General features: G+C 42.9%; 1 protein-coding gene across 2 annotated transcripts in view; it reads right to left on the reverse strand.

The window, feature by feature from the left end:
* The window catches only part of GALK2 (galactokinase 2), a 100,270-nt gene that overhangs the window by 37,174 nt on the left and 36,316 nt on the right, over positions 1 to 26,780 (reverse strand). For both annotated transcript variants that reach the window (XM_019504166.1, XM_019504165.1), the window contains 2 exons: positions 8,530 to 8,628; positions 6,330 to 6,482 (listed from right to left, as the gene is read on the reverse strand). In XM_019504166.1, the coding sequence (XP_019359711.1) occupies positions 6,330 to 6,482; positions 8,530 to 8,628 (252 nt within the window). The remainder of the gene's footprint in view (positions 1 to 6,329; positions 6,483 to 8,529; positions 8,629 to 26,780) is intronic.

The raw sequence follows: 26,780 nt of genomic DNA on the forward strand, positions 1-26,780 counted from the left end.
CTGCCCCAGCTCTGGCTGTTTAAGGAAAAAAAAAAAACCCCAAAACCCCGACTCACTGGTTCCTGCCTGGCAGGGAGCGATCCCCGCTGCCCCCCACCATGTGTGGGGCTCTTCCATGAGCCCCCTGAAGCCCCAAAGCTGCTGCAGGAACCAGTGAGCCCAGGGGTTTTTTCATTTTTTTTGTTCTTAAAGGGCCAGAGCTGGGGCAGGTGGGGCAGCCATGGGGGAGCTGGGGAAGTGGGGGTGGTCAGGGGGCTTGTGGCAGTGCCCCCCATGGAGCGTAGAGGGCAGTGGAGGGCAGCGGGGATCACCCACCCACCCACCAGCACCCAGTGAGTGGGGGCTTTTTTTTTAAAGGGCTGGGAGCTAGGGCGGGTGGGGCAGCCATGGGGGGGAAGCTAGGAGAGCAGACAGGAGTCGGGGAGGCTGGGGGAGCAGGCAGGGGATGGGGCCTAGCAGGGGTCCCCCCATGGTCCTCTCCCCCCTCTCCTGCCCCAAGTTACCAGCTCCAAGTCCGGCTCCAGCTCCCTGTTGCAGTGAACAGGGACTTTCTGAATCATTGAAGCTCTCCAGATCTTTTTCAAGGATTCAGAGAGCTTCGAATCAATTTGGACCTTTTTACTGGTCCCCTGATTTGATTCAGATTTGGAGATTTGGCCGCCGAATCGCCTCCAAATCGAATCACCACCCAAAGCTTCGCACAGCTCTAATGAATACATGTCACAAACGACAAGCGAGGAGCACAGATCCACACAGGAGACTATATTTTGGTGCTCATCACTCCCAAAATTCACCACACAAAGCAGCTGACTGTGCAGTTCCACCACACCGATTGCATAAGAGTGAATTACCTCGCATATAATCAATTTTTGGTATAAAAACGGTCATGGCGTAAGAGCAAATTCACACATACAGAACTGCATAAAGTGAGGGAAACCTGTATACTGCATTAGCTGTCTCTGTGCTGTTATGGTAGTTGATGCTTGCTATTTTAACACTTGCTATTTTAAAGACTTTCTTGAAAATTCAGAACATAAAGCAAAACAAAAACAAAAAAACACCAACACAGCAACTACAGAACTGACTCTCACTTATTACTGTGAGAAAATGTATTCAATTTAGCCCATCATGGGATTTTTCAAAACAATATTGCTAGTAAGAGAGAGATCCATAAGGTCGTTCCAGGGATATTTGACTGGATTATATACTTCTGATTCAGCAGCACTGAAATCACAGGTAAAACCCCCAGAAATGCAGGATCAGGATCTCTGTTTGTAGGGAACAGGTGGGGTTAAAAGAGCATAATGAACAAGCCTGGGGTGAAGTCTTGGAGCCACTGAAATCAAGGTCATAACTCCCACTGATTTCACCCATTGAGTTCTGTTCTTTTCAATTAATACTGGCCTTGAGTTGAATTTGTAAGAAACCATTAAGATTTCAGTCAGCTCAACAAAGCATTTCATTATGTGTTGAACTTTAACATCAATGTTTGAAGCATTTGCTTTGCTGAATATGGTCTAACAAGAAATCTGTTTCTGAGGTTTTCTGGACAGGTCTACACATGATTCGTACAAAATAACCTCATGAAACTGGTAGACCATACAAACAATGAGCTGTTGCCCAGTTACTTGCTGTAGCTCCTTGCTTTCCCACTTCTCTTCACACATTATTTTACAGGGACTTCTTCAATTTTGTTTTATTGCAGTATATAAAAATTAACTATGTTTGGTGCCATCTAGTGACTTTCTGTGGAGACTCCTACAGTAGAAGAGTAGGCCGCATGAAATACTAGCCACAGGGCTTGGCAGCCTTCTAAAACAGCCTGAACATGTTGACAGACAGACATCAGGAACAGAATCTAGTGTCTAAAACAGCAGGCTTGAGAAATGAGGTTATTTTCTGATGAAACACTGGCAAAGTAATTCATGGCCTCATTTTCAAAGGGCCAGAGCACCAAAAATTCATAGTCTTGATGTCTGAACCTGCCTATAAAATTAGATCAATTTTTAGTTCATATCGTTATTTTTATCTTTACAATCTTAAATTCATTAATGTCATAAAATGATTAAGGCTTTCAGTTTTAAAGTGCTAAAGAAAATGCATAGTATTATTGTAATCTTAGGATCACAATCCTTTAGCCTCCATTAGTGGAAGTTAATTAAATAGGGCTGAACACTTAGAAAAATGTTCTAAAACATGATGCCTTTTATCATTTTAAGGAATGAGTCAATTATCAATAAGTATGTCACCAATGTTTTATACTATTGCTTCCCAATTTCTTGATAAGAAGTGCTATGCTTAAAATGAGCTTGCTGTGGTGATAGTCAACAAACCAAATATTCTGAACTGAAACCAATCCCTTGAAAACTGGTATTTTTTGGAAATGTTCTAAGCTCATCACAATAAAGTTTCTGCTTTCGCATCGCTGGGGAAAAATTATTAGTGGAAAAAGGAATTTATTTTTTTAAAGCCCCCTAAACTGGTCACCAACAGCAGCTCAAAATACAGTAAATGGAGAGGGGGAAACAAGGGAAAGAATCCTTATGTTAGCTTTACAAAAGCCATTTTGATGCTACATTTTGGCATTCCCAGGCAGTTATTGACTAGATGGATTAAGAACTTGGGTAACAGCCAGTTAGCTCATAGCTGCTACATTATACCCTGTTATTGCTCAATAGCACAGTCACATCGGGACAGTACAAGTAAATGTGAAAGGAAAACATATCCCAGAAAATGACGGGACAAATATAAACAAAAGGGAGCCTGATTGGAAGTGAGTCGATGAATATTTAGTGCTTATGTAACAATAATACTCGCAGACTATTTTGCCCTCATATAGCTGCGTCTAAAGGATCTTTAAGGTATGTCTGTACTACTGCTCAGAAACAATTCCTACCCACTCACTCCTACCCCATGCAACCCCAGACCTGGTAACAGGACAGAGTCATAGCTTAGAGGCATTGGGAGCATATGCATATTCTGTAATCAGAAACATTAGCTGATTAAAATTGGAAATAGTAAGGACATTAGATGAGAATAAAATAAAACATAGTACAAAGGGGTAGAGGGCCTAAATTTTCACTATGGTTACCTAGACATTCTGTGACCTACAACAGGCCTTTCAGAAACAACTGCTGATTTCAGCTGGAGTAACATCTGACAGATGCCACCATGTTACTTAATGCACTGTTGGAAGGCACTCAGATCCTGCAGTGATAAGGATGGCATAAGAACTTTAATAGTACAGAACAGAATAAGGGAAAAAAGGCTGAATCTCTCAGAAATCAAAGGGAAGAGAGCATACACTGAGACACGCAATCTTTTGAAGGTAATCAGGGATTCAGTGTACTGAAAAACCTCACTATGTCCGTCACCAACCAAAGGAATTGGGAGTATGCTGTACTGGCACCCCTATCCATTACGAGTGTGCGAAGCGGGCCCTATTCGATTTGGATTCATCCCGAATCTGACACAGTGATTCGATTAGTTGATTTAGATCACTGTCACCAATTTTGATTCAGCTGAATCTGAATCTGAAGATTTGATGCTGATTCAGAGAATGTTTTTTCTACATACCTCCAGGTAGCAGCACAGCTCATGAACGCTGCAATGCTGGGGCGAATGGAGTGTCCCACAGGAGCACAGGGTGGGGGGGCCCTCACGTGCTCAGCAGTGAACCACTGGGGAGCACCCTGGTGCCTCCCCAGCTTGGCGATCAGCCACAGGGGGGACCCTGGGTGCCCCCCCAGACCCAGGGAGCACCAGTTGCACGCTCCCCAGCGGATCTGGAAGTGGACTGGAACTGCTTCTGGTCCACTTCCGGGTCTGCTGCTGACCATGCTGAGGAGCCCCCCATGCTCCTGTGGGACACTCCGGCATTGCAGCATTCACAAGCTGCCTGCTACCTAGAGGCATGCAGAAAAAACATTTAAAGCTGAGTCTATGTCCGAATCAACAAATCTTTCCAAATCTTTGTGAATCGATTTGGAGGGTTCTGATTCAATTCAGAGAGATTAAAGGGTCCTCTGATTTGATTTGGATTGGAGATTTGGCCACCGAATCAGGGGCCAAAGCTTTGCACGGTCCTACTATCCATCTGTAATGTCTGCAAGGGAAAAGCATAAAAAATGAAAGACTTAAAGGAGCAAAAGAAAAAATCAAGACATCCATTGGTAGGAATCCCCTATATATCCAGGCTGCACAAGCCAAGATGTTTCATAGCTATTTCATGGTTCTATTGTCTTAATAGTGCCTAAAAGACAACCTTGCCTCCCCTTCCGTGCCCACTTTCACCCCACTGTGACCTGTTCTGAAAGGAGACAGGCTTTTTTCTGGCCTGACCATTTTTTTTTATTGTGCGTGCAACTATCCATCTGGACACCATGTGCTTTAAAAAAAAAAGAGCAGGTGTAGGTTGTTAGTTTCCTTAAAATGACCCATCTGTTAAAGGTACTTTTTCAGATATTGTGTCATATTTAATAGGTGGTATAACAAGCTTCTTTCCCTCAGTGCTCTTTGCATGTTACAGACCAGGGCAAAATTAGTTTTAAACAATATAAAAAATGATGATACAATTCCCATCACCTGCTGGATGAAGTAATATCTGAACTGGTTTTGCCAGTAACACATTTGCTATCTGGAGTAGCATATTAAAATAGCTTAGGTGTGAAGATTCTTTCCTGTTAGGCAACATATTTTTTGAAAAGAAAAAAAAAATCCTCAAGGGGCAATGCTTATCTTAGAGTTATTATTTAGCCGCCCCAAGTCATAGGTTTGTCGGTCTTGCCAGGAGTTCCTGATCCTGGTCCCATGAAAGGCAATAAGAATCTTACTGATTACTTCAATGGCAGTCAGATCAGGTGAGACCATTGGCACTATCAGTATTTTGTCATCTTTTAAATACCGGTAAAATACACCATTTCCAATACCTTTTATGTTTGAGTTCCACTGTGAACACATTCAGCACATTACAAAGTTTAGCTGAAAATTTGATTCTCTCCTAAAGTTATGTAAACAGACATAACCTGGGACATTATTCAGTCAAACAACTGCAAATCTCAAACTGCAGATCAGCCAAGGCACACAGGGCTGGGAGCGGAAAGCAGAGCATCAGACTGGCAAGGGAAGGGGATTGGAGTGGTATTCTGAGAGGAAGTAGGGCTAATTTGCGGCACGTCTGTCAAAAAGGTTGGTCCCTACTGTTCTAAATCCTTAAGGCCATTCCCCTACTATTGTAGGCACCATGTCGTATAATACCCTGGAATTAATTTGTCCCTATGACAGTTTCAGCCTAACCCCTTTCAGTAGAGATTGGCTTAAACCCTGAAGCAGAAGGCTTTGTAGCTGTTCTGAAATTCTTTTGAGCATTAATTGTGATAACTCTGGATAGTCTTATTATCCATCTCACTTTATGAATCAAGCTATGATTTTGATGTCCACTTGCTTTATGAATCAAGCTATGATTTTGATCCCACTGACATCTTGTGGCAATGAGTTGCACAGTACAACTGATAATTCTCATCTGGACTTATGTAAATTGGGCCTATTTCCAACGAATCTGTGTGTTTATCCTATGTCTATAGCAGTTGAACCAAGAAAAGAATAATTCCCTATATTTCTGGGATAGACTGAACCAAAACCTCATATTAAAATATTCATAACCAGGGACTTGAAATTCAAAACCAAATCTAAACTGTTCCAATGTCTGGAGTATTTGAATTCAATGTGTTTTAGAGAGAGGTTCAAGCTGTGAACTGGCATCCCAATTCAAGTCCAAGTCTGGGGTTTTGGTTCAAACTCATCTCTAAATGCAATAGTAATAAATATGCTTCTAATCAACATTTCCCATCATATTTGCATGTTTCTGACTTGTATCCTTGTTGATTGGTCTCCATGTAGCCTCGTAAATACATGTATATTAACATACAGGCATAGAGAGAAATCAACCTCATTCTGTGGTTCTATTACCATTTCATTATTAAGATTTATTTAGAAACTGTCTACTCTTATTCTTTGAGAATATTTTCCTGGAAAGGAGTGAATTTGTTCTCTGTCCAGATGTAGCAGGCAATAAAATAAATAGTGCTAAACCACAGAACCCCATATCTAGCCCACAGCAGGGCCTGATCCTAGACTCTTTACACTTTCCCTGAACTCTGTATGAGTTTTGACTTGCATAGAGATGAAGGAGCCTAACTTCGGGGAGATAAGAATTTCAGTTAAAGCAGCACCTAACAAAGTGTTAAAACAAAGCCCTGACTGGTCGGGGTGGAGGAAAGCACATATTTGGATGAAGGTTTCATTAGGGTTTGACAAAAACCATACAGTACCTTAGTGGCCAGACGACACTCCATTACCCTAATATTGTAATGAGAAGTTGCTGCTTTATTCATTTCAACACAACTGTTAGCAATAACAAAGGCTGCTTCACTTGGAAGCTTCACATCAGTTGCCCTCAGTGGATTGAATTCTATCAGCTTGGCCTATTGAAAAGAAAATTAATGGTCAGTTGTAATTTACTATTAGCTAACAGTACATTCACTGCAATAAATCAAATTCAAATTTGCATTATTCTTCAGCCTCAGGAACATACAGACACTAAATGAAGAAAATAGCTTTTACTTGCAGTTTCATGTCTATTTAACACCAATGACCAAATTACACATTTATTTCATACTTCTTTCTTAGAGATGGAATTTAACATCTATCCATTAAAAGCCCTCACTTTTTCAGAGAGTACCTCAGCACCCCACCTAATCTATTTTCTTGCTTGGTTTCAGACATTTTTTTTCAAACTACCTTTTTTTCCAAAGATGATTCTGGCTAGCCTTTGGGAAACTTAACTCTATCTGGAGCCAATGCAGCAGCACCAAAGCACATGGCTGCTGCTGAACATAAGAATTGAGACCTTAATACTGAAGCAAATACTGGACCTTAATACAAATCCTTATATCTGGATATCACCTGAAGACCCAGTCTTTGGAGAGTTCAAAGTCCTAATTCAGGTCTTTATCCACGATAACTATAGCTTAAACACTTAAACAACAGGTTATATTTCAGGAGGACACCTAGCATGCCATATTTCAAGGAGCCTGAAATGCAAAACAAATGGCTAGAAATAAACAGCAGCCAGTGTCTGCTGATGCAGTACAAATTTAGCACCCTCCCCTGCTCCCCATTTTATTCAGTGCCAAAGGACTGATGCACTGTTGCTCTCCATGCAGATTGCAGGATCAGTGCTTTCTCGTGTAAAGTGGCTTTTAGATAATCAGGAGGTCAAAAACTTTGCTGCTTGTATCAGCTGGGCTCACTGCACACATCAGGGGGTGGATCTGGCAGCCTTTCCCACACCAGAACATCCAAGAGAATTGTTTTGCTAACCATCACACTGGCATTTAATATAGGATACACAAGCTATCTGGCATGGGAAATTCTCCAGGTTCAGAGATTAATCAGTTGTTCAACACACAGTCTAATTCTCTCCTGTGGCATCTCTTCCTTTCCCATATACCCTTTCCATTTTCTTAATCTATTTTCATCTTAGTCCTTCAAGCATGTCACACATCTGTACCTTGTATACACTCATTGTGGACATACTTAATAGGGGTGTGGGAAATGAGCCCTATTCGATTTAGATTTGGATTCGACCCAAATCGGGGCCAATAACTTGATTTGTTAACTCGGATCACTGTCCCCGATTTGATTCGTCCGAATCTGAAGATTCAATGCTGATTTGGAGAATCAGTGATTCAGCCATAGATGCAGCTTTAAACGTTTTGTCTACATACCTCAAGGTACCAGGCGCAGCTTGTGAATGCTGTGATGCTGGGGTGGATGGAGTGTCCCACAGAAGCACGGGGGGGCGGGGTCCCCCGCATGCTCAGCAATGAACCCAGAAGTGGACCAGACGTACTTCTGTTCCACTTCTGGGTCCTCCAGGGAGTGCGCAGAGGGGCGCTCCGTACTCCTTAGGTTTGGCAATTGGCCACAGGGGTCCCCCAGATGTCCCCCAGACCCAGGAGGCACCAGTTGCTGAGTTGGGAGGATGTGGGAGGGGGCCCCCCCGTATGCTCCCTGGTGGACCCAGAAGTGGACTGGAACTGCTTCTGGTCCACTTCCGGGTCTGCTGCTGAGCACACTGGGGACCCCCCCACACTCCTGTGGGATGCTCCATCCACCCCAGCATCGCAGCCTTAACAAGCCACCTGCTACCTAGAGGTATGTAGAAAAGACATTTAAAGCTGTATCTATGTCTGAATTACCGAATCTTCCCAAATCTCTCTAAATCAATTTGGAGGGTTCTGATTCGATTCAGAGAGATTAAAGGGTCTCTCGATTCGATTCAGCTTCAGAGATTCAGCTGCCGAATCAGGCCAAATCTCCACCAAATCAAATCAGCGACCGAAGCTTTGCACAGCCCTAATACGTAGTGCTTTGAATATTCAACTAGCTTCTTCTGTTTCCTGTTTTTCATACTGATAACTATGAACAGGTAACATGTTATTAATTCACATTCAAAGATGAACATACAGTTCCTTCTTCTGCAAGAAATGATATTGACTGGTCCATTCCTCCTCCTTCTGTGCCAATGTAACGTTCACTCTTGGTGCAAATTTCTGCAAGTTCCACCTAAGAAAACATTGAATGTAAAGCTTGAGATAAGATAAAAGATGCTATTAGCTTGTTGCATACTATGAGAGAATACAGAGGACCATGCTATATCTCTGAGATCATCCTTTCCCACACATTCAGTACATTTAAACTAAGCTTCAGATGCCATAAGAGTCTGACCCCTTCTCAGTCTAAGCCAGTATCAGCCAGTGGGCCATATGGTCCTTGGCCTTTTGCTCTGAAGCATACCAGACTCACTGGTGAGATGCTCCAAAGTTAGAGGCTGCTCCAGAGCACCTCTTCTCCTCCTTCTTCATCCCCACCCCATGCTATTTCTACCCCACATCTGATATTTGGTTGCAATATTAATTGAATTCCAAGTATTCCTCTCAGTAATTAATGACAGACTATTGTACTGTATTTAATATGTTGACTTTATACCTAGAAATTACTTGTTGAACTTGACAAGGTTCTTTGAGTAAATGAGATTTCTTTCATTAGACTAACTAAATAGTTGGAAAAAATGTTCTTTGTAAGCTTTCAGCTACAAACACCCTTCTTTAGGCACATGGAGAGTTTGTTGTTTCTTTGTGTGCCCTTCTGGGTGGAATGGAAACCAGTATACAAGATGCAGGTCTGTGAAAATGCAAATGTGTAGCAGTGAGGATCAGAGGCCCTGGGCCCTTGCTGAACTTGAAAGATGTATGAGGCATTCACAGAAATCCCCATCAAGGGATCTGACACACCAGGCACGGGTAATATCAGTGGGAGCTTTGCCTTAGTAAAGAATGCACAACCAAGATCAATAAATCATGCAGGGTCTGATTCTAGCACACTCACACTGAGCAGAGCCTTTTTCTGAAACAAGTGTTGCTCTCACAGAAGACATGATTTGCCTCCATCTGCTGCTACTTTTTGCAGTCTTAACCTAGCCCTTAAAAGTGCTCCATAATCCCATTGTATAAATCAAAAACAAACAAATGGTCAAAGGGGCAAATTCTGCTTTGGGGTGGTGGGGAGTGTGTTTGGCTCTCACTGAAGCCAATGGGAGCATACTGTGGCTAATAACAGACACTGGATTTTTCCTTCAAGGAACAAAGCCATTTATTCTGGGATCCTACAATACAAGCTCATTGTCCCACTTTTAAGTACCTGTGAAGTATCCAAAATAACACTTTTTCCTAGACAATGTTGGGGGTTAATATGAGTTAACTGCTATTCAAGCGGACAAGGTTCTTTGAGTAAATCCAATATATTTTATCAAATCAACTCAAATGGTTGGAAAAATTCTTCTTAGCAAGCTTTCAGGCACAAACACCCTTTGTCAGGCTGAGGAAGCATCTGCAGATACAGACAAAAGGTATTTATGCCTGAAAGCTTGCTAAGAAAAAAATTCCCAACCATTTGAGTTGGTCTAATAAAAGTTATCGGATTTACCAAAGAACCTTGTCTGCCTATGGCCTTGGACCAACATGGCTACAATCTACACCCCTTATCATTCAAGTTGCTTGTGTAAATGACTGTCTGGGGCCTGTTTTGATGTCAGTCAAAGCCCAGGACAGCGGCTTCCAAGCTGTGGTACGGGTACCACCAGTGGTACGCAGACAACCTGTCAGTGGTACATGTTAACAGATTTATCATAATTACTTTATATGACAAAAATTTGCTGGTGGTACTTAAGGTTGTACTGTTTTCAGTTGGTGGTGTACAATCTGTCAGAGTTTGGGAACCACTGGCCCAGGACAATCTGGCCTGGGATAAACCTAAGTCTGTTGTTACCCTTGATGCATCCAATGACAGATGTTAGCTGAATGGATTTTGTTCATATATGTATGGTAAGCTCATGTCTGTCATAAGCTCATATTTTTATGTTCTTAAAATCAATAGACAAGGGACCCAGCCCTCCTCTGTGCCAGACCCATCACTGATTCCCCTTCATTCCCCATGGAACACGTCATCTGATTGTTTGAGATTTACCTCATTTTCTAAAATGAGCAGATTCTGTAAACACGTGAGTTCTTTTGTGTGGCTCTATGAGTATCTTCAGAGCGTCTGAACACCTTTCAGAGGAAAAAGTACTAGAGAAGGGTGGAGTATCACTGTCATCTATACTATATGTGACTTTCACTGCAAATACATTAAAGCATTTTAGACATCAGTTCAAAAGACAAAGGAGCCTTGGGGATTGTTCTGAGAACATATTATACCAACAAGTAAAAATGAAAGCTTCCAAGGACCTGTATTCCTGTGCCCCCATATCAGCTCATTCCATCAAGTGCAGTTGAATCATACTCAACAGGGAAGAGAGTACAAGAATAAATATTTTAACAGACCAGCAGCTTTCAGCCCAGGAGTAAGGTCAGATTCAGATTTCCCACCAGAGATCTGGAATCATGTGACCTTAAACAAGATAACCACCAAAGTAGCGACATTAGCCAGTGCACAGATGTAAAAGGTAGCAGATAAAGGTAGTCAATCACTACACTTGGAGGGAGGCCTGTCCACTCACTCCATTTCCATCAAGATGCAGGAAACAGACAAAAAGCTGTAAAGTGGGTGCGCAGGCCTATGCAATCAGACTGAGTAGCTTGCAAAACCATGAAAGGGTGATTTAAGCAGGTCACAGTGCTACTTCAGTTATGTAAAGCACCTGATAAACTTTGAGTTGATAAGAAGCTGTAAAAACATTAACAAATGCTCTCTACAGCTCTACTGGCAGAAGCTCTTTGAATCAGACATCAGGAGTGTTTAGATTGTCCTCAGAAGCCCATATCGGTATCTCTGTTTAAACAGATGCACTGAGGTAAAGACAAAGGGGTCTATCTCTCCTGCAGGCACAAAAACATAACTCCTTTCTGGGGTGTTGGTTGTAGCCTGTTGGTTTAAGGACACAGGCAGACAAGGTTCTTTGGGTAAATATGGTATCTTTTATTAGACCAACTAAATAGTTGGCAAAACTGTTCTTTGCAAGCTTTCAGGCACAAACACCCTTCTTCAGGCATAGCGAGACTCTGCTGGTGTTTTGTGTTCTCCTGGATAGAGAAATCCTCTATGTGACGATTGTGAAATCCTCTACGCAGTGCTTCAAAAACACCCAGGACACAACTAAGAAAGCTTCAACGGGGGCAACTCCCTTCCTCCCCACTGTCCTCTCTTTGTATATTTTAAAAGATGAACAAAAAACATGGATTGTGGCACTTCTGCATCTTTCTTAGGTATAAATAAGGCCACACATGGTGAGTATTTTAAGCAAAATTGTTTTTCCCTTAGTTTTACTTTGGAACTATCAGCAATGACAAATTTGGTGCTCTCTCGTCTTGTTGATAGGCTCAGAGAGGCAAGATCTTTCCAACCTATTAAGCCTGTATCTCAGACTGCCTTACACGTACCACTGTGTTTTTAACTTTGAACCACCAAGGTTCATACCCCTAAACTTTTCATCAAGAAGAAATGTTACCACATCAGGGTCCCACCCAAACATTCAGAGGTTCCTTTTTTTTCCTTTAAAAAAACAACACCTGAACTAATATTGTAAAATAAAAGAAGAGGCCCATGTACACATGGAAGCTTGTAGGTGAAGGTAGTTAGCTGATGTCAGGCAGAAAGCTCTGTGAGGATGGGAGTTACATTGTTTGAGGGTGGGGGTTTATCTGGAAGCCAGAACAGGTTTGTTCCCCTCAAATGACATCTTTCAACCAACAAGCCAAGTCATTCCTATCCTCACCAAGGCACCAGGCCTTGCAAGGGATCCAAATGCCTAATATGCTGCATGATGTTCATAGACCACATCATCACTGGACCAAATAACTAGGAGTATAACATCCAAGGTTCATTCACCTGCAACTCTACCAATGTCTCATGCACCATCACTGGCTTACAGTGCTCTTCAGTTGTCTACACTGGACAGAGAGGGTGATCTCTACCAGTAGGAATGAAAATGAATGAACACTGATCTGACATCAGCTGCAAAAAGAGACAAAGGCCTGTGGCAAAATGCTTAACCCCCCTGGACACAACATAGCTGATCTCAGGATTGCTGTTCTCAGGCAGCAACATTTTAAAAGCCAGTTTGAGTGGGAAATTAAGGAACAAGAAATCATCTGTGGATTATATTGTCATGTATGTACAGATTTTTACTTCGTTACCTAGATTAGCTTTTGTGACCCATTTGTTCCTACCCTATGGGTTCTTTGCTTGTTTCTCTCTCCCAGCACTGCCCCCTCTCCCCAGCCCCTTTCTCTCCCTTCTCCCTTCCCACCCCTTGTATTCAAATCTCACACTCCACTTCAGAAGGTTGTAAGAGGAGAACTGTTACAATCTTTTCTCCCATGCCTGAAAAAGGGTGCTCGTGCCCGGAAGCTTGCAATTAAAGAATTTTTTTTTGCAAAAATCTAGCTGGTATAATAAAAAATATCACCTCTACCACAAGCTCTGATTCCTCACTCCACTTTACACACTGCTCTATGCTTGTCCTTTCACAGCATCCAATGAAGTGAGCTTGAGTTCACAATTATGTTCTATGTGGGTGCAACTACACGAGATGCTAACTGTGCAGTAGTTTAATAACACTGTGCGGTAGCGTGCTGGGCAAAACCCATGCTAATACTGTACTGTGCAGTAGTATTAGGCAACTGTGCAGTTAGCATCCAAAAACACCTATGTGCAAGTGCTACTGAGCAGTAGCTCAAGTTACTGTGCATATTTTTAGTACTTGGTTATCCATGTACTACACTTAATGTGCAGTAACTACACTGCATTAATGAAAGTGTAAGCACAACCTGTATACCTTATAATTAGTCAATAAGTTATATATCTACCCTGCCTTCAGCTTGTAGGTGCTCACTCTTTGTACATGGAAGAGCGTGTGTTTTCAGATCTGCGTGCTCCCTTTTCAGTCGCCTGGAGGTAGGGCCACAGGATGTTCCCTGCTTCCTCTCTCCTGTGTCCAGATATGGGACAGTAACCCCTAGCATCACAACTGTATTCGGGATGGCCTTATTTATACCTAATGAAGATGCAGAAGTGCCACAATCCATGTTTTTTGTTCATCCTTTAAAATATACAAAAAGAGGACAATGGGGAGGAAGGGAGTTGCCCCCGTTGAAGCTTTCTTAGTTGTGTCCTGGGTGTTTTTGGGCCACAATGTAGATGCACTCAACCTTGCTATTTGCAAACCACTGGCATGCGCATGGTCCACCTTGCATCCTGATGTGTCCAGGTGTGAATTTCCAAATGCCCATGCTTCTGAAATTCTGGCTAGAAATGAAATGGTCAAGGCACTTTTAGTGTTTGTTCTTCTCTGGGCACAAGGGCCTAAAACTGTTGTATTTTATCTGCAGAATTCTAGAAAAAGCTTTACAAAACTCAGAGACTGGCACCTCACTAAGTATGTGGACAGGTTACAGGATCTCTACTGAATAATTTGCCCTGAATTTTCCTCTGTTTGTAGGGTTACCATACGTCTCGGTTTTCCCAGACATGTCATCTTTTTTGGCTCCCTGTCCTCGTGTACAGGCAGGCTTTTAAGATGCAAGCAAACATCCAGGTTTCTTTGCCTCTGCTTTTCCCAGGCATGAGCAGCTTGGATGCTTGGGCCTGGGAGCAGTGGGCAAGGTGAATGACTGTCGGGGGTCATGTGCTCTGTGCGTGGGCCCCAGCAAGTGTGTGATCCAGGGCAGGGGGGCCAGGGGACTCTGGATCAGGAGTGAGGGGCACCAGCAGTGCTGGGGGAGGCAGGGTTGCAGGTTGGGAGTGCGGGGTACCGGCAGCACTGGAGGGCAGGGGGCTGTGGGGCAGGAGTGAGGGGCGCCAGCAGCGATGTGGGGCAGGGGCTTAGGAGTGAGGGGCAGAGGCAGGGCACAGGCACATCACTACCCCCCACCCCACAACAATATACCCCTCCTCCTCTCTCCGCCCCCCCACCGGTATCCTCTTTTTTGATCCTGGAAATATGGTAACCCTCTGTAGTAAAAAGTGGACACAGAAACAGCTCTGCTAAGCTAGTTGTCTGCAATGCGGGCCCAGCAGGTGGTGGGGGAGCAGGTTTGCATTAAGGAAAGCTCTACTGTGAAATGACTAAGGGACTAGACACACAACTAGTACCACCGGTACACAGTTACTCCTTACTTTCCAAGGGATAACCTTTACCACAGAATATGGTGACGTATTCTCCAGTAAAGCTTTGTGCGGTGTGTTCTCCACTTTTACTGCAAAGTAAAATCAATTTACTTCATAGTAGATGCACTGTGTGTGTCTGCACTCTTGGTCTGGATGCACAGCATCCTCTATTGCTTGACTGCCTGCATCAGTTAGACTTTATGACCCTGTGTTTATTTAATAGACAGAAAGAAAGAAAAAACTCAGGAAGCCTTCTGCTTGTGGAGTGTTAACAATTAGCACAGTGCCACTCCCTGTCCCTTTATAGATCTGTGCCTGGCTCAGCATTGGTCCCAGCTTGGCCCCAGCTTGCCAGCAAGTCATCTGCATGTGCTGGGCATACAATACTGCAAAAGCCTCAAGCAATGTCTGGTTTTTAAACTCGACAAGGACTGGCAGGACCACCAAGTAGTAACTGGCAGGGGTTGAGGAGCAGAACCCTCTTGACAAGATGGCCCAAGACATCCTTGAAAACTAACTTGTTTTCTAATTTAAACAGGCTCTTGCCTACACAGACTGACCTTCTGCTAGCAGTAGCACAGGCATGTGAATGGGGCAGGAGAGGTAACCACTTGTGTGAAAAGCAATTTTTCACTTATTGCTAAAACAAATGGCCAAACATTTGTTTTTTGCTAAAACTAGCAACAGGACAACACACAGGAAACTCAGACTGTAACACTGGAGGCTGCTGTGAGAACTAGAGCAGAGATCCAGAGAAAGACAGCACCCCAATGTGCAGAGATTTGGTATTTGGAAGAGGACAAGGATGAGCACGTTACTAAAGCAGTGAACCAAGAGGCAGAACCTGGGCTCTATTTTTAGCTTCAAATTTGTCATCTTGTGTGATCCAGGGGAGGTCACTTCACCGCACTGTGTATCAGTTTCTTCAGTCACGTGAAAATACCTCTTTTACCTCCTCTCTAAGAATTTGCTACACTTTGCAAAGGACTTTGAGATCCTCAGCTGAGAGATGCTTTAGAAGTACAAGTTGTTATACCTGGACACTGATAAAAAGGAGGCTCTGCTGGGGAAAATAAGAATCTCTGAATTAAAAGGTTTCTACAGTCCAAAGCATATGATACAGAGAAAATCATCTTGTCCACATCTCAGAAGATAAATATGTCTCTCTCTCACTTAAGTCAGTTTGCACAAATTGGATTGGAAGCTTTTGGGGTAAAAGCTGGCTTTGCATTATTGGTGTAGATAGTACTTACCAGTACTGAGTCCTGATCTTGCTATACTCCATTTTTGCTACACAATACAGGCAAAGTATTGTGTCTTCAAATTCAAGATGAGGTTTTTCTCCCTATGTTTATTCAAATTTAAGATGACCCCCCAATAATTAGTTCTAAACATGGAAAATGTATACATTTGTTTATAATTTTCCACATTTAGAATCTAATTATTGGATAGTCATCTTAAATTCAGCCCCCCAGTAATCCATAGTAGGGTTCACCAATATATAGCAAACCACAAAGCAGGGGTAGATCTTACACTCCCAAGATTTGTTAGCACAATTTCCCATCCCAAAAGTTAGATATTCTAGAGCTATGTATAAAGAGTAATTTTAAGTCTTCAAAAAACACTCTAAACCAGGGGCAGGCAATTATTTGGGCCTGAGGGCCACATGGGGAGTTTTGATGACCTGTTGTGGCCCAGCTGAACAACCACCTCCCCCTGCCCACCACAACTCACCAAAACTCCCCATGGGGCTTTGGGTAGTCTGGGAATAGTGTTTGGGAGCAGGACAGGTGAGTGAGGCCAATCTGCTCCTTGCATACCCTGCCCTATGCAGCGGTTGAAGGATATGTGCATTAGGGCTGTGTGAAGCTTCGGTAGCTGATTTGATTTGGAGGGGATTTGGCCTGATTCCGGTGCCAAATCTCCTAATTTGAATCGAATCAGGAGACCCATTAAAAGGTCTGAATCAATTCGGAGATTTGAGCAGTCCCCACTTGCTGCTGTAGGGAGCTGGACCTGGGCTCTGTGCCAATAAGTAGGGGACAGGGGAGGCAGGGGACCAGGGAGGGACCCCCATCTGGCCCCCCCACTCCTCCAGCACCCTCCCCGTGGTTGCCCTGCCCAGCCCCAGCGTCCCAGCACTTTAAAAAGAAAAAAAAAAAGCCCCGCCCTCACTGACTGCAGCAGTGGTGATTGGGCCCTCTGAAGGCTTGTAGAAGAGCCCTCCCATGCAGCAGGGATCGTCTCCACCCTACCTGGCACCCACGCAGCAGCTGTTATATTGCACGGGTGCACCATGGCTTGGCAAGGCACTGTGTGCTGTCCCAGAGCTGGGACAGCTCCAGCAGTCACCCAGAGCCCAGCAGCACTCAGTCCAAGTGGCTCCAACTCCTGGACAGTGTGCTGAGCTCCACGGCGCCCTTGCAAGCCATGCTGCACCTGCGCAATATGACAGCTGCCACGCAGGTGCTGGGCAATCTCCACTGCCCTGTGCAGAGCAGGGGGGGCTCTACCCTGAGCCCCCAGAGGCCCTGATTGCCACTGCTGCAGCCAGTGAGTGCAGAGCCTTTTTTTTTTTCTTAAGTGCTGGGATGCTAGGGCCAGGCAGGGCAGCCATGGGGGTGGAGCTGGGGCAGCAGGTGTGGGGTGGAGCCCAGCTCATCGCCAACACTGCCACCAGCGCCTGTTCAATTCAGAGGAGATTTGGCCCAATTCAACAGTCAAATCTCCGAATCCAAATCTGACAAATCGAATCACTATCCCTCCGAATCGGATGAATCCGAAGCCCAATCAAATACTTGCTGCTTCGCACAGGCCTAGCGTGCATGGGGGGGGGTATACTGGGTGTGGGGGGCACCATCTGGGTGCTAGGTCCTGGCCCCCTACTGGGGGTGACGAGGGGGGGCAGAGGGTATGTGCAGCAGAGCTCACCCAGCCAGTGCAGCCTGTGACTCCCCCTGCAGTGCTCCACATGGGGCCACGCCCCACACAGTAGATCCCGGGTTGCGCTTCAATTAAAAAAGTGATCTCACCACCCCTACGGTGAGAGAGGGAGTGGGACAGAGACAGGGCCAGGGATGAGTGGGGTCCCAGCCAGGCTGGGTGGTGGGAAGATCAGAGCCTGGGTGTCTCATCCAGGCGCGTGGGGGGCTCCTGCCATGCTTTGTGCCCCAAGTCCTGCTGCAGCTGGCCTGGGAATGGCACGAGGTGTCCCGCCGCTCCCAGGGCAGCTGCATCAGGGCTTGGGGCAGAAGCACAGCGCATAGCAGCAGCTGCCTCCATCCCACACATACCCCTGGGCCTTCACCGAGATGTGCACAGTGGTGGGAGCCTCCCATGCCCCTGGATGAGTGGCCTAGGCTCTGATCCTCCCACCACCCAGTCCAGCCAGGGCCCCACTCACCTCAGCCCCTGATTCTGCCTGTGTTGCACTCCCTCCTATACCAGGGGGGCCTCAATCTGACCTCCACCCCTTCCCTTCCCCACAGACTGACCTGCTGGGCTGGGGGGGAGGTGGGCATGTGTGTGCATGCGTGTGTGTGCTCAGCACCCCCAGCCTCAGATTGACTGCCAGAGGCTCTGTGATCAACCAGTCGATTGAAATCAACTCACTGGTGACCACTGCTATATGTGCAGTAAAACAGCAGCTCTAGCAGTGACTAGAGCCGTGGTAACAATTCACACCAAGGGTGTGAGGTCCTCAGTACAGGAGTAAAGCCAAAGGTGATTTGTACTTTGTTTGTGGTTCTTCCTTTACATCCTTCCACCTCTCACGTCATATGATCCTGACAAGAAAAATGTCAGCTGAAATCCTCAGGTGTCTTCCTTTCCCTCCTGCTTCATCACCTCGAAGCCTACCATCCATTATCACTACCATCATCTGCCAGCCCTTCTCCTCCTCCGGCTTGCAGAGGCTGAAAATACTAGTTTCATATAACAACTAGGTCCCATCACCAGTCTGTCAAGCAGGAACCTCAAATATTACAGTTCTCCAACTCTAGCCTCAACATGATAAATGCAAACACAATCAGGACTTGAGTATCTCCTGGCATGCAGGCACGCCAGATGGGCAGTGCTTGAGTTTGGGAGATGTTTAGTATCAATGAGTTATACAATATACTATGTTTAGAATTTTTTGTGTATACAACAGAAAGAAAATACAACAACATTTAGTCAGAAATACGCCTAATTAGAACAGTTCAAAACAACATTATCAAGAACAGAATCCCAGCACAGATAATTCATTCTCTTGCCTAATGCTGTGCAAAAAAGTCTGTATTTTTAAGAAAGATGTGAAGAAATAAGCAATTTGAGCAAGATGCTGATTCTCATGCATGCCAGAACTAAAACTGGATTTTCAGATGTCAGTAGCTGGAAAATTTGGTGAAAGGTAAAGTAACCAGGCACAGTCAAAGCCATACACCTCAGCCTATTCTATTCCCTCCCCAGCACCCTAATACTAATTTCTTACCAGCATTTGTTCTCTTCCAGGCATCAATGAATACTCGTTTGTAGGCTCACATGTGCAGACCTGCACTAGCCTTTGATCTGTGAGTTCTACAGAATACCTCTGTTTTTTGTTTATAGCAATTTAAAGTTCTTCCTGATAAGCAGCAAATCAATCTTGGGTTACAAGGAAATAAATTGCTGCAACTTAAAATGGTTTTATCTTCAAGCCACAGTATTTCCTATCCAATATAGGCAGCATGAAGAAGTCTACCCTGAGAAATCATGCCAATGGAAACACACTGTAGACTAATAAAAGGGAGTTTCATGTTTTTCTGAAACGTGCAGTTATTTCTAGGTGGAAGGGTTTCTTTAAATTATTTACAAGCAGGATGGTCAAAACATTTCTATCTAAACTGCTTTTTGTCGAAAACCAGTTTTTTGATTAAATGAAATTCTCCCTAAAAAAGGTATGTTTTTCTGTGGAAAGTTTTGATTTTTTTTGAAAAAGTAATTACCAGAAGATTTCCGGCTGAATATTATTGCTTTCCATTTTTTAAAACAATTGTTGGATTTTTCTGAGATGGATGGACACTTTCAGCTCTAGTCTCAACTCAGCTGTATTTTGTTTAGTTTCCTATTTATTCTTCATACACTGTTGTCCCCCCCGGAGTATATTTTAATATACTTCATTCCCAGTACAACATGTGTCTTTGTAGGTTTATCAGTAATTTTCTTAGTTTCCTTAATGTCTATGGGGTTAATTTCATGCTGTAAAAGCTGCAGTAACCGGCATTTTTGTAACCAGCACACTCTACTAACTGGAATTTCCAGCCGGCCGGCCGGATGCAGAGGGGGGAAGCTCGCACGTGGCCACCGCTGCTGCTACCCACCATCCTGTGCTGCTACCGCTCTGCATGTGGCTACCACCACCCCTCCCCCCTGCTCTGCATGCAGCCGCTACCACCCCCCACACTGCGTAGCCTCCACCACTGCCCCTGGTTTCCCATCCAGCTGAAAACCCCTGCCTCAGGTAACCAGCATTTTTAGATTACTGACACCCCCCATTCCTCACTCATGCTGAATAACAGAGCTTTTACTGTCCTGATAATAATCGCTAAGGCCCAGAGTCTCAAAGGTCTTTAGGTACTGAAGCCATGGATAAACAATACATTTACCCTTGTATAACAAAAGAGCAGAAACACCATATATAGCTGAACACCACTGCAACTTACTTTAAATCCCATGTAAAAGTCAGGGATAAACCTACACCAACTAAATCTCTTTGATGATTTGGAATTAAGCTATAATGAAAACAGAATGGATGACCATCCATTTTGCATGATTCTTCCATAAAAGCATACATCAACCTGCTAAAAAAGAAGTTTGGGAAGTCCAGGAAGGCTGACCTTTTATAGTCCACCTGTTCACACAGAGGCTTTCAGATAACTGCTCTAATTTTCAGATTTCCACCCCAAGTAAAGTGTTTGAACAGAATGCAAATCTGGACAGAATTTATCTGTGTATATCTAAACTGTCATTTTTAATATATTTGGTATCACTGATCAATTGCTTTCAATCTCGTGTAAACCTCTGAAGGACTGAACTCATGTAAAATTAAACCCCTTAAAAGAGTAACACAATTAAAGAGTAGGAGACAGGCAAATAATTGTTCGTGTAACAAAATTAAGTGACCTTATCTATAAAATGACAGGATAAAATTGCATCTACTGGTGATTTATATGTAAGACATCTTGGGCAAAGTTGGTACATTAGACTTTATAAATAAAAGGGTGAAGGGGAAGTGTAAAGTCTAGAAGAGAAATTCAGTGTCCTTTTCATTTAAAAGGTAATATTTTTAGATAATTTTTGCAATCAAACTAGGTGAGTATTCTATAACTTACTTTAAGTACTACAGGAAGTCTCTTCGTCATTTGAATTCTGCAAATGAGGGAATGTGTGCGCACAACCTGAAAATCATGGAATCTAGAAATGCAGAAATCCTACTGTTAATTTAATCCAGTTCAGTATTGATCTCCAATGTATATTTACTAATGTTTTGTCCAGTTTAATTTTAAAGCATTGGGGCTTCTATCATTTACTTGCACAGTGGAGGGTAAAAAATTTAGTCACAAATCTAAACCCCATATAAATTCTCCATTGATTTCTATGAGGTTTTTTTCATTGAGTCCTTAGTTGAATACTGAAAAATTCAAAGGAGTATTTGGAATTTGCAGCAAAATGTGAAAGCAGCGTAACTTGATCCCTACTAAACACTTTAATGCCAAGGTTCTTATTCAAACCCATATAATTTCTCCATCTAATTCAGTGAGGTTTTTGATCAGGTCCTCAGCAGAATACTGAAAAATAAAGTTATAGATACAGGGGAGCATTTGGAATTTGCAGAAGAATGTACAAACAGCATGACTTGATCACTACTAAACACTTTAATGCCGTGGTTCTTACTCTTTTAATTATGCACATTTAACGTATGATAACAGCATACTGCCTGATGTCAAATATATTAGGGTATAAAATATTGAGAAAGATAAGCTGAAACTTAGAAATATGAATACTATCTGAAGCTCAGAATAGTTAGTCCTCATTAAAGGAGAGATTAATAAGGTTACCATTTGCTTGGAGTTTTCATGCTAAATTCCAGTTAGCTGTATTTCACATGTACTTTACTAGGTAATTAAACTTACTTACATCAGAAGCAGGAAAATATTTGTCAGATATTATCTGGATGTCATCATAACCACAGCAATCTTAACCTGACTTTTGTCTGCCCTTTAATTTACTTAAATAGTAGATTACCAGTCTGGTTCATAGAGATTATGGCCTCTGATTACCACACAGACTGCTCCAAAGTGCTCTGGTTCCACCTGATTTGAAATAAACACTGTAAACCCTAACAACTTGTTAATAGCTGTTGATTTTTATTTTCCTGTTGCAAGAAGGAGACCTAGCAGGTTTGACAGTCCTAATATTAACCTTATCTTAAAATACATGTTATTTATAGGAAAGCAACTTTGCTTTCCCATACCAAGCTAAACACATTGAGGTGGATTTTTGGCAGATATTTTTAAAATGTAAATGAAATAGAACTCTTACTGGAAGTAATCCAAATTTTAACTATTAGCACATACTGTACAGATCACAATACACACATTAATCTGACAAAGCCCCTTGTTAGGTAACTAAGGGCTCTTACCCCCATGTCCAGGATAAAGAGATTAAGGCAAGAGGGAAGCAGTTAGGGGTCCAATTCTGAAACCACTCCTTAGTGCATAAGGGTTTCAAAATTAAGAAAGGATTTTCAGGTATTGACATGACCCTTCTCCCATTAAAAGCAATGGAATTCCTACCACTGCCTTGAACAGCCAGAGCTGAACACTTTTGAAAAGTCCACCCCAGAAGCTGTGAAGCTGAAATTCATGTGTGTGTAGAGGGCTGGCACAGAACCACCAATACCCTGAAGTATTGCTTCGGGAGTGCAGACAGAAATACAGCTCCCAGCTGTAACTCAGAACAATTTTTGCAAAGTGTTCTGACTTTCGCTACCAGACCAAACAGAAGTTCACTGTTCCCCCACACTAAACTCTCTCTACTTCCTTTCCCTCCTCCCATTCTGAAAACAGTGACAAGCTGAGAGCTCAGCAGACACAAGTTACAAAAGACTCTACATTTTGAAATGTCTTTAGCTGATACCTCATGCAATGAGAGATCATATTTTCACCCAATTGGCCATTTTTTAAGCTGTCTGCAGCTGTGCACTTGCATCACTGCTTTCTGTGGCCAGATCGGGCAAAAATTAATACTTCTGTCTGCACCCCCAGGACTGCATTGGGCACCTGGAGCATTTACACACGTATGTTTTTGTCCTGCAATGTGCCAGAGATCCACCACTTCAGAGCAGGTGCAATTAATCAGCGCTGCAGTGCTTACATGTATAAAAATGCCCCTGCATCTGCACTCCTCTATTGCAGACTTTGTTTTCTTGACATTGTGCTTTTTGTTTTGTTTTGGGCTAACCCTAAGCACCAACACACTTATGTTTATTTTGTGTGATCCTAAAGCCACTAATTTTTTTTACCCTACTTATATACTATAAGCTGACAGGAGTAGAGGGAGATACTCAAGGCACATGCTCCCAGGAGCCATCACCTAGCTATTCTATTTCTCCTGATTCCAGACTGACTTTGTAAGCTTGGGAGATATTTGATTTGTTTCCTCCTTTCCCTAATTTATGGGATCTTTAAACTCCTGCTGTGCTGTTTGGGATCAAAGAGTCAAAGCTATTCTAACTTTTTATGTATCACAGGACTGACAAAGTTGGGAAATGGGCACATGCTGAGTTCTACGTGCCTTTCTCTCATTTCAAACCATTTGGTTATGTCATTTATAGTGCCTAATGTAAACTAACCACAAAACTTAATTTAGTTTCTGTAGACTGTGGTTTGTATTGTGTCTTCTTGCTCTCTATTAGCAACACTGACATGGAACAGAACTTTTGGTTTTTTAAGCATCCCTCAGCCCCTGCTGCTTATTCTAACACTTTCCGTGAAAATATAATATGCTGCTCTGAAAATTACGTAACAAGGCCATGTTCCAAAATTCTCACTGGTCTGCCTACTTCAGATTAACAAAGGGTAGAACTGCCAGCAAAACCCTCCCATTACAAAACAGATTATGATTCTGATCCAAACTCAACGAAGTCCATAGAAAGGTTGCAGTGAATTTTCAAATCTGGTCCTGTGTCCTAAATAGGCTTGTTCTGAGCTATTTAGCTCAGAAAATGACCAAAAAGGTGTGAGGTTGCTATTTTTATCTGAAGTTTTCAGAATTAATTCACAAGAATCCTGATCTTAGCCTTTTTTCAACAGGATGAAATTCATTGTGCTCAGGTTAGTCTCTTAAATCTCACATAAACCCTACTAATAAGCAGCGCCTAAGCTTCTTGCTGATAAATATTATTTATTTACACTTATCTCACTTACTAGTATTTATACTTATCCCACATATAGTCCCTCTGAGGTAAATATGCTTCACTGAAATATGGTGAATGTTGGCCTCCACTAATTTTCCAAAAATTGATATAAGCTGCTTTCTATTACTATTGCTCCCACTTTTTCATTGTTATTTTAATGGCTCAGTTATTTTAAAGTAACTTGAATTTTTAAACATTTCCAGTATGGGGTTCGTAACCTCAGGCAGCCAAAAGGGGCCTGTTTTTCAGAAAGTGCTTAAGAACTCACCCTTTAAAATTAAGACTCTTTGAAGGTGTCTCCAGATGGTTGCCCAAACTTTAAGGTGCCCCCAAACTCATTAGTCATTTAAACATTCGTGCTAATATTTTAAGGAAATATTTAACCTTAAAGCTAAAATGTAAAACCACCTATTAACATGGATGCACAAAAAGCAAAATATTTTGGGACCCTAGTCCAAAAGTAGACCTTAGACAAAACTAGACTAGGAAGTGTATAATTATTACTTTCATTTAAACTCAAATAATCACCATGCCTCTCTATAAATGCCCTAAGGATTCAGAAATTAGCAGAATATTGAACCAACAACTATAAGATATACATTCAGATGAAAAACTTACCTTTATCCCAAGATAACCACATTCATTTAATCCATATGTCAGAACTGCTACAAAATTAATTTTGACCGTTGATACTTCATGTTATTATATCATGTTTGTGACTAATAGGGCTCAGAACTAATGCAGTTGGGAGTGATTTGAAGCCCATTTAAACTAGGAGGAAAACTGTTATTGACTTCAGTAGCCCCAAGATCTGTCCCTCACTTCCCAGCTAAGAAAAGAAAACCATGGAGGAGGAGGATCCCCACTGTGACAATCTCCCTGCCCTGGGGGTGCAGGAAACCCCCAGGGCCAGAGGATCTATTTAAAATCCTCTTGCCCTGGGGGTTTACTGCACCCCCAGGGCACGTGGATCACCCCTGCGGCAATCCTCCGAGGAGGGGGGTGGGAATTGCCCCTGTGTGATCCTGTCCCCCTGGGGCTTTGCCAGGAGGCACATCGCAGGGACCCATCATCTACAGCTGTGGAATGGACTCTGGGTCCCAGCAGCTACAGAGTGCTGCTGGGACCCGCAGTCCAAAGCTGCTGGGGCTGAGAGTCCCCAGCAGTTGCAGAATTCCCAGCCCCAGCTGGGCATGGTGCACCCCTACGGCTGGCTGGGAGCCCTGTCAATTGACAGAGCTCCCAGCCACAAGGGATATCCTACTACATGTGCAAATTTAAACTGGATACCAACCAGCTATAAAGTTAGTACCCATTTTTTTAGGTCTAATCTTATAGCTGGTTGGAGCTTTTTATTGTGTGATGGCTAGTTTGCATGTGTAGCTGGTTTCAAGGTAATTGCACAATTAACCAGTTAATTGTGCAATACCTGCAACATGTAGAAGGGACTTTAGCATAAGAGCAAAAGCTCAAAGCAGAATTTAGCAGCAAGACCCTTTGTTGCTGCTGCTGTTAATGTTTCTAACAACAACAATAATAATAGCAACCCTTCAAAAGCATAGCAAATAGCCTAGAGCTAAGCAACAAGGGCCCAAGTATAAACTATTATAAATCTGCAATTCAACGCCACGTACATTTAGAGGTCAGCTCTAGCAGATCCCATTGCATGGCCAGTACTGAATGACTGTTTTGACTTCAAGTTAATGAAGAATTGATCCATCAAAAAAGAAATTAACTTCACATTATTAGACACACAAATTATATTTATTATTCTTGTTGTTCTTATTAAATATTTTTCTGGAGCTACAAAATTTCCCTTGCATAAAATGAATGCTAAGTGTATTCATCAACATACAAGAAGGTATTTGCAGACTATAGGAGAAATGTGTAAATTCAGAAAAAATTGTCTTCATGTTTCTGTACCACATTTTTTGTACTACTTTTGCCTCATTCTCTACTAAGTACTTTGCATAAAACAGGATCTAAATATGGACTGAATATTTAGTAGTGGCTTCAGATATTTGCACCCAAAAACAGCAGCATGATTATAACTGCACACCCAATATCTGATTTGTGTGAAGACATGTATCTAGGTTTATAAGCCCAATCTTGGGGCACTTCTGAAACTCAGGACAGATTAATATATTGTATTCATAATTTGGTTCAGCCTCATCTAGTGCCCACTGAAGTCAATGGGAATCATTCCATCAACTTGATCCTCAGGGCCTGCACTATTCAACATCTTCATCAGTGACTTGGACGAGGGGGTAAAAAGCACCCTGTTCAAATTTGCTGATGACACTAAGATGTGCGGGGATGTGGGCACGTTAGAAGGAAGGAATAGGCTACAATAGGACCTAGACAGGTTACAGGGGTGGGCAGATGAGAACAGGGTGAGATTCAACACTGACAAGTGCAAGGTGATGTACCTGGGGAGGAAGAACCAGCAGCATACCTAGAGGCTGGGGAACTCCCTTCTCGTCAGTACAGAGGCAGAAAAGGATCTTGGAGTCATTATTGATGCCAAGATGAACATGGCCTGGCAGTGTGGGGATGCAGTCAGGAAGGCCAACCGCACCTTGTCATGCATCCACAGATACATCTCAAGCAGGTCCAA

The sequence above is a fragment of the Gavialis gangeticus genome, unplaced genomic scaffold, assembly GCF_001723915.1.
Source record: "Gavialis gangeticus isolate Ggan-Ray unplaced genomic scaffold, GavGan_comp1, whole genome shotgun sequence".
NCBI lineage: Eukaryota > Metazoa > Chordata > Crocodylia > Gavialidae > Gavialis > Gavialis gangeticus.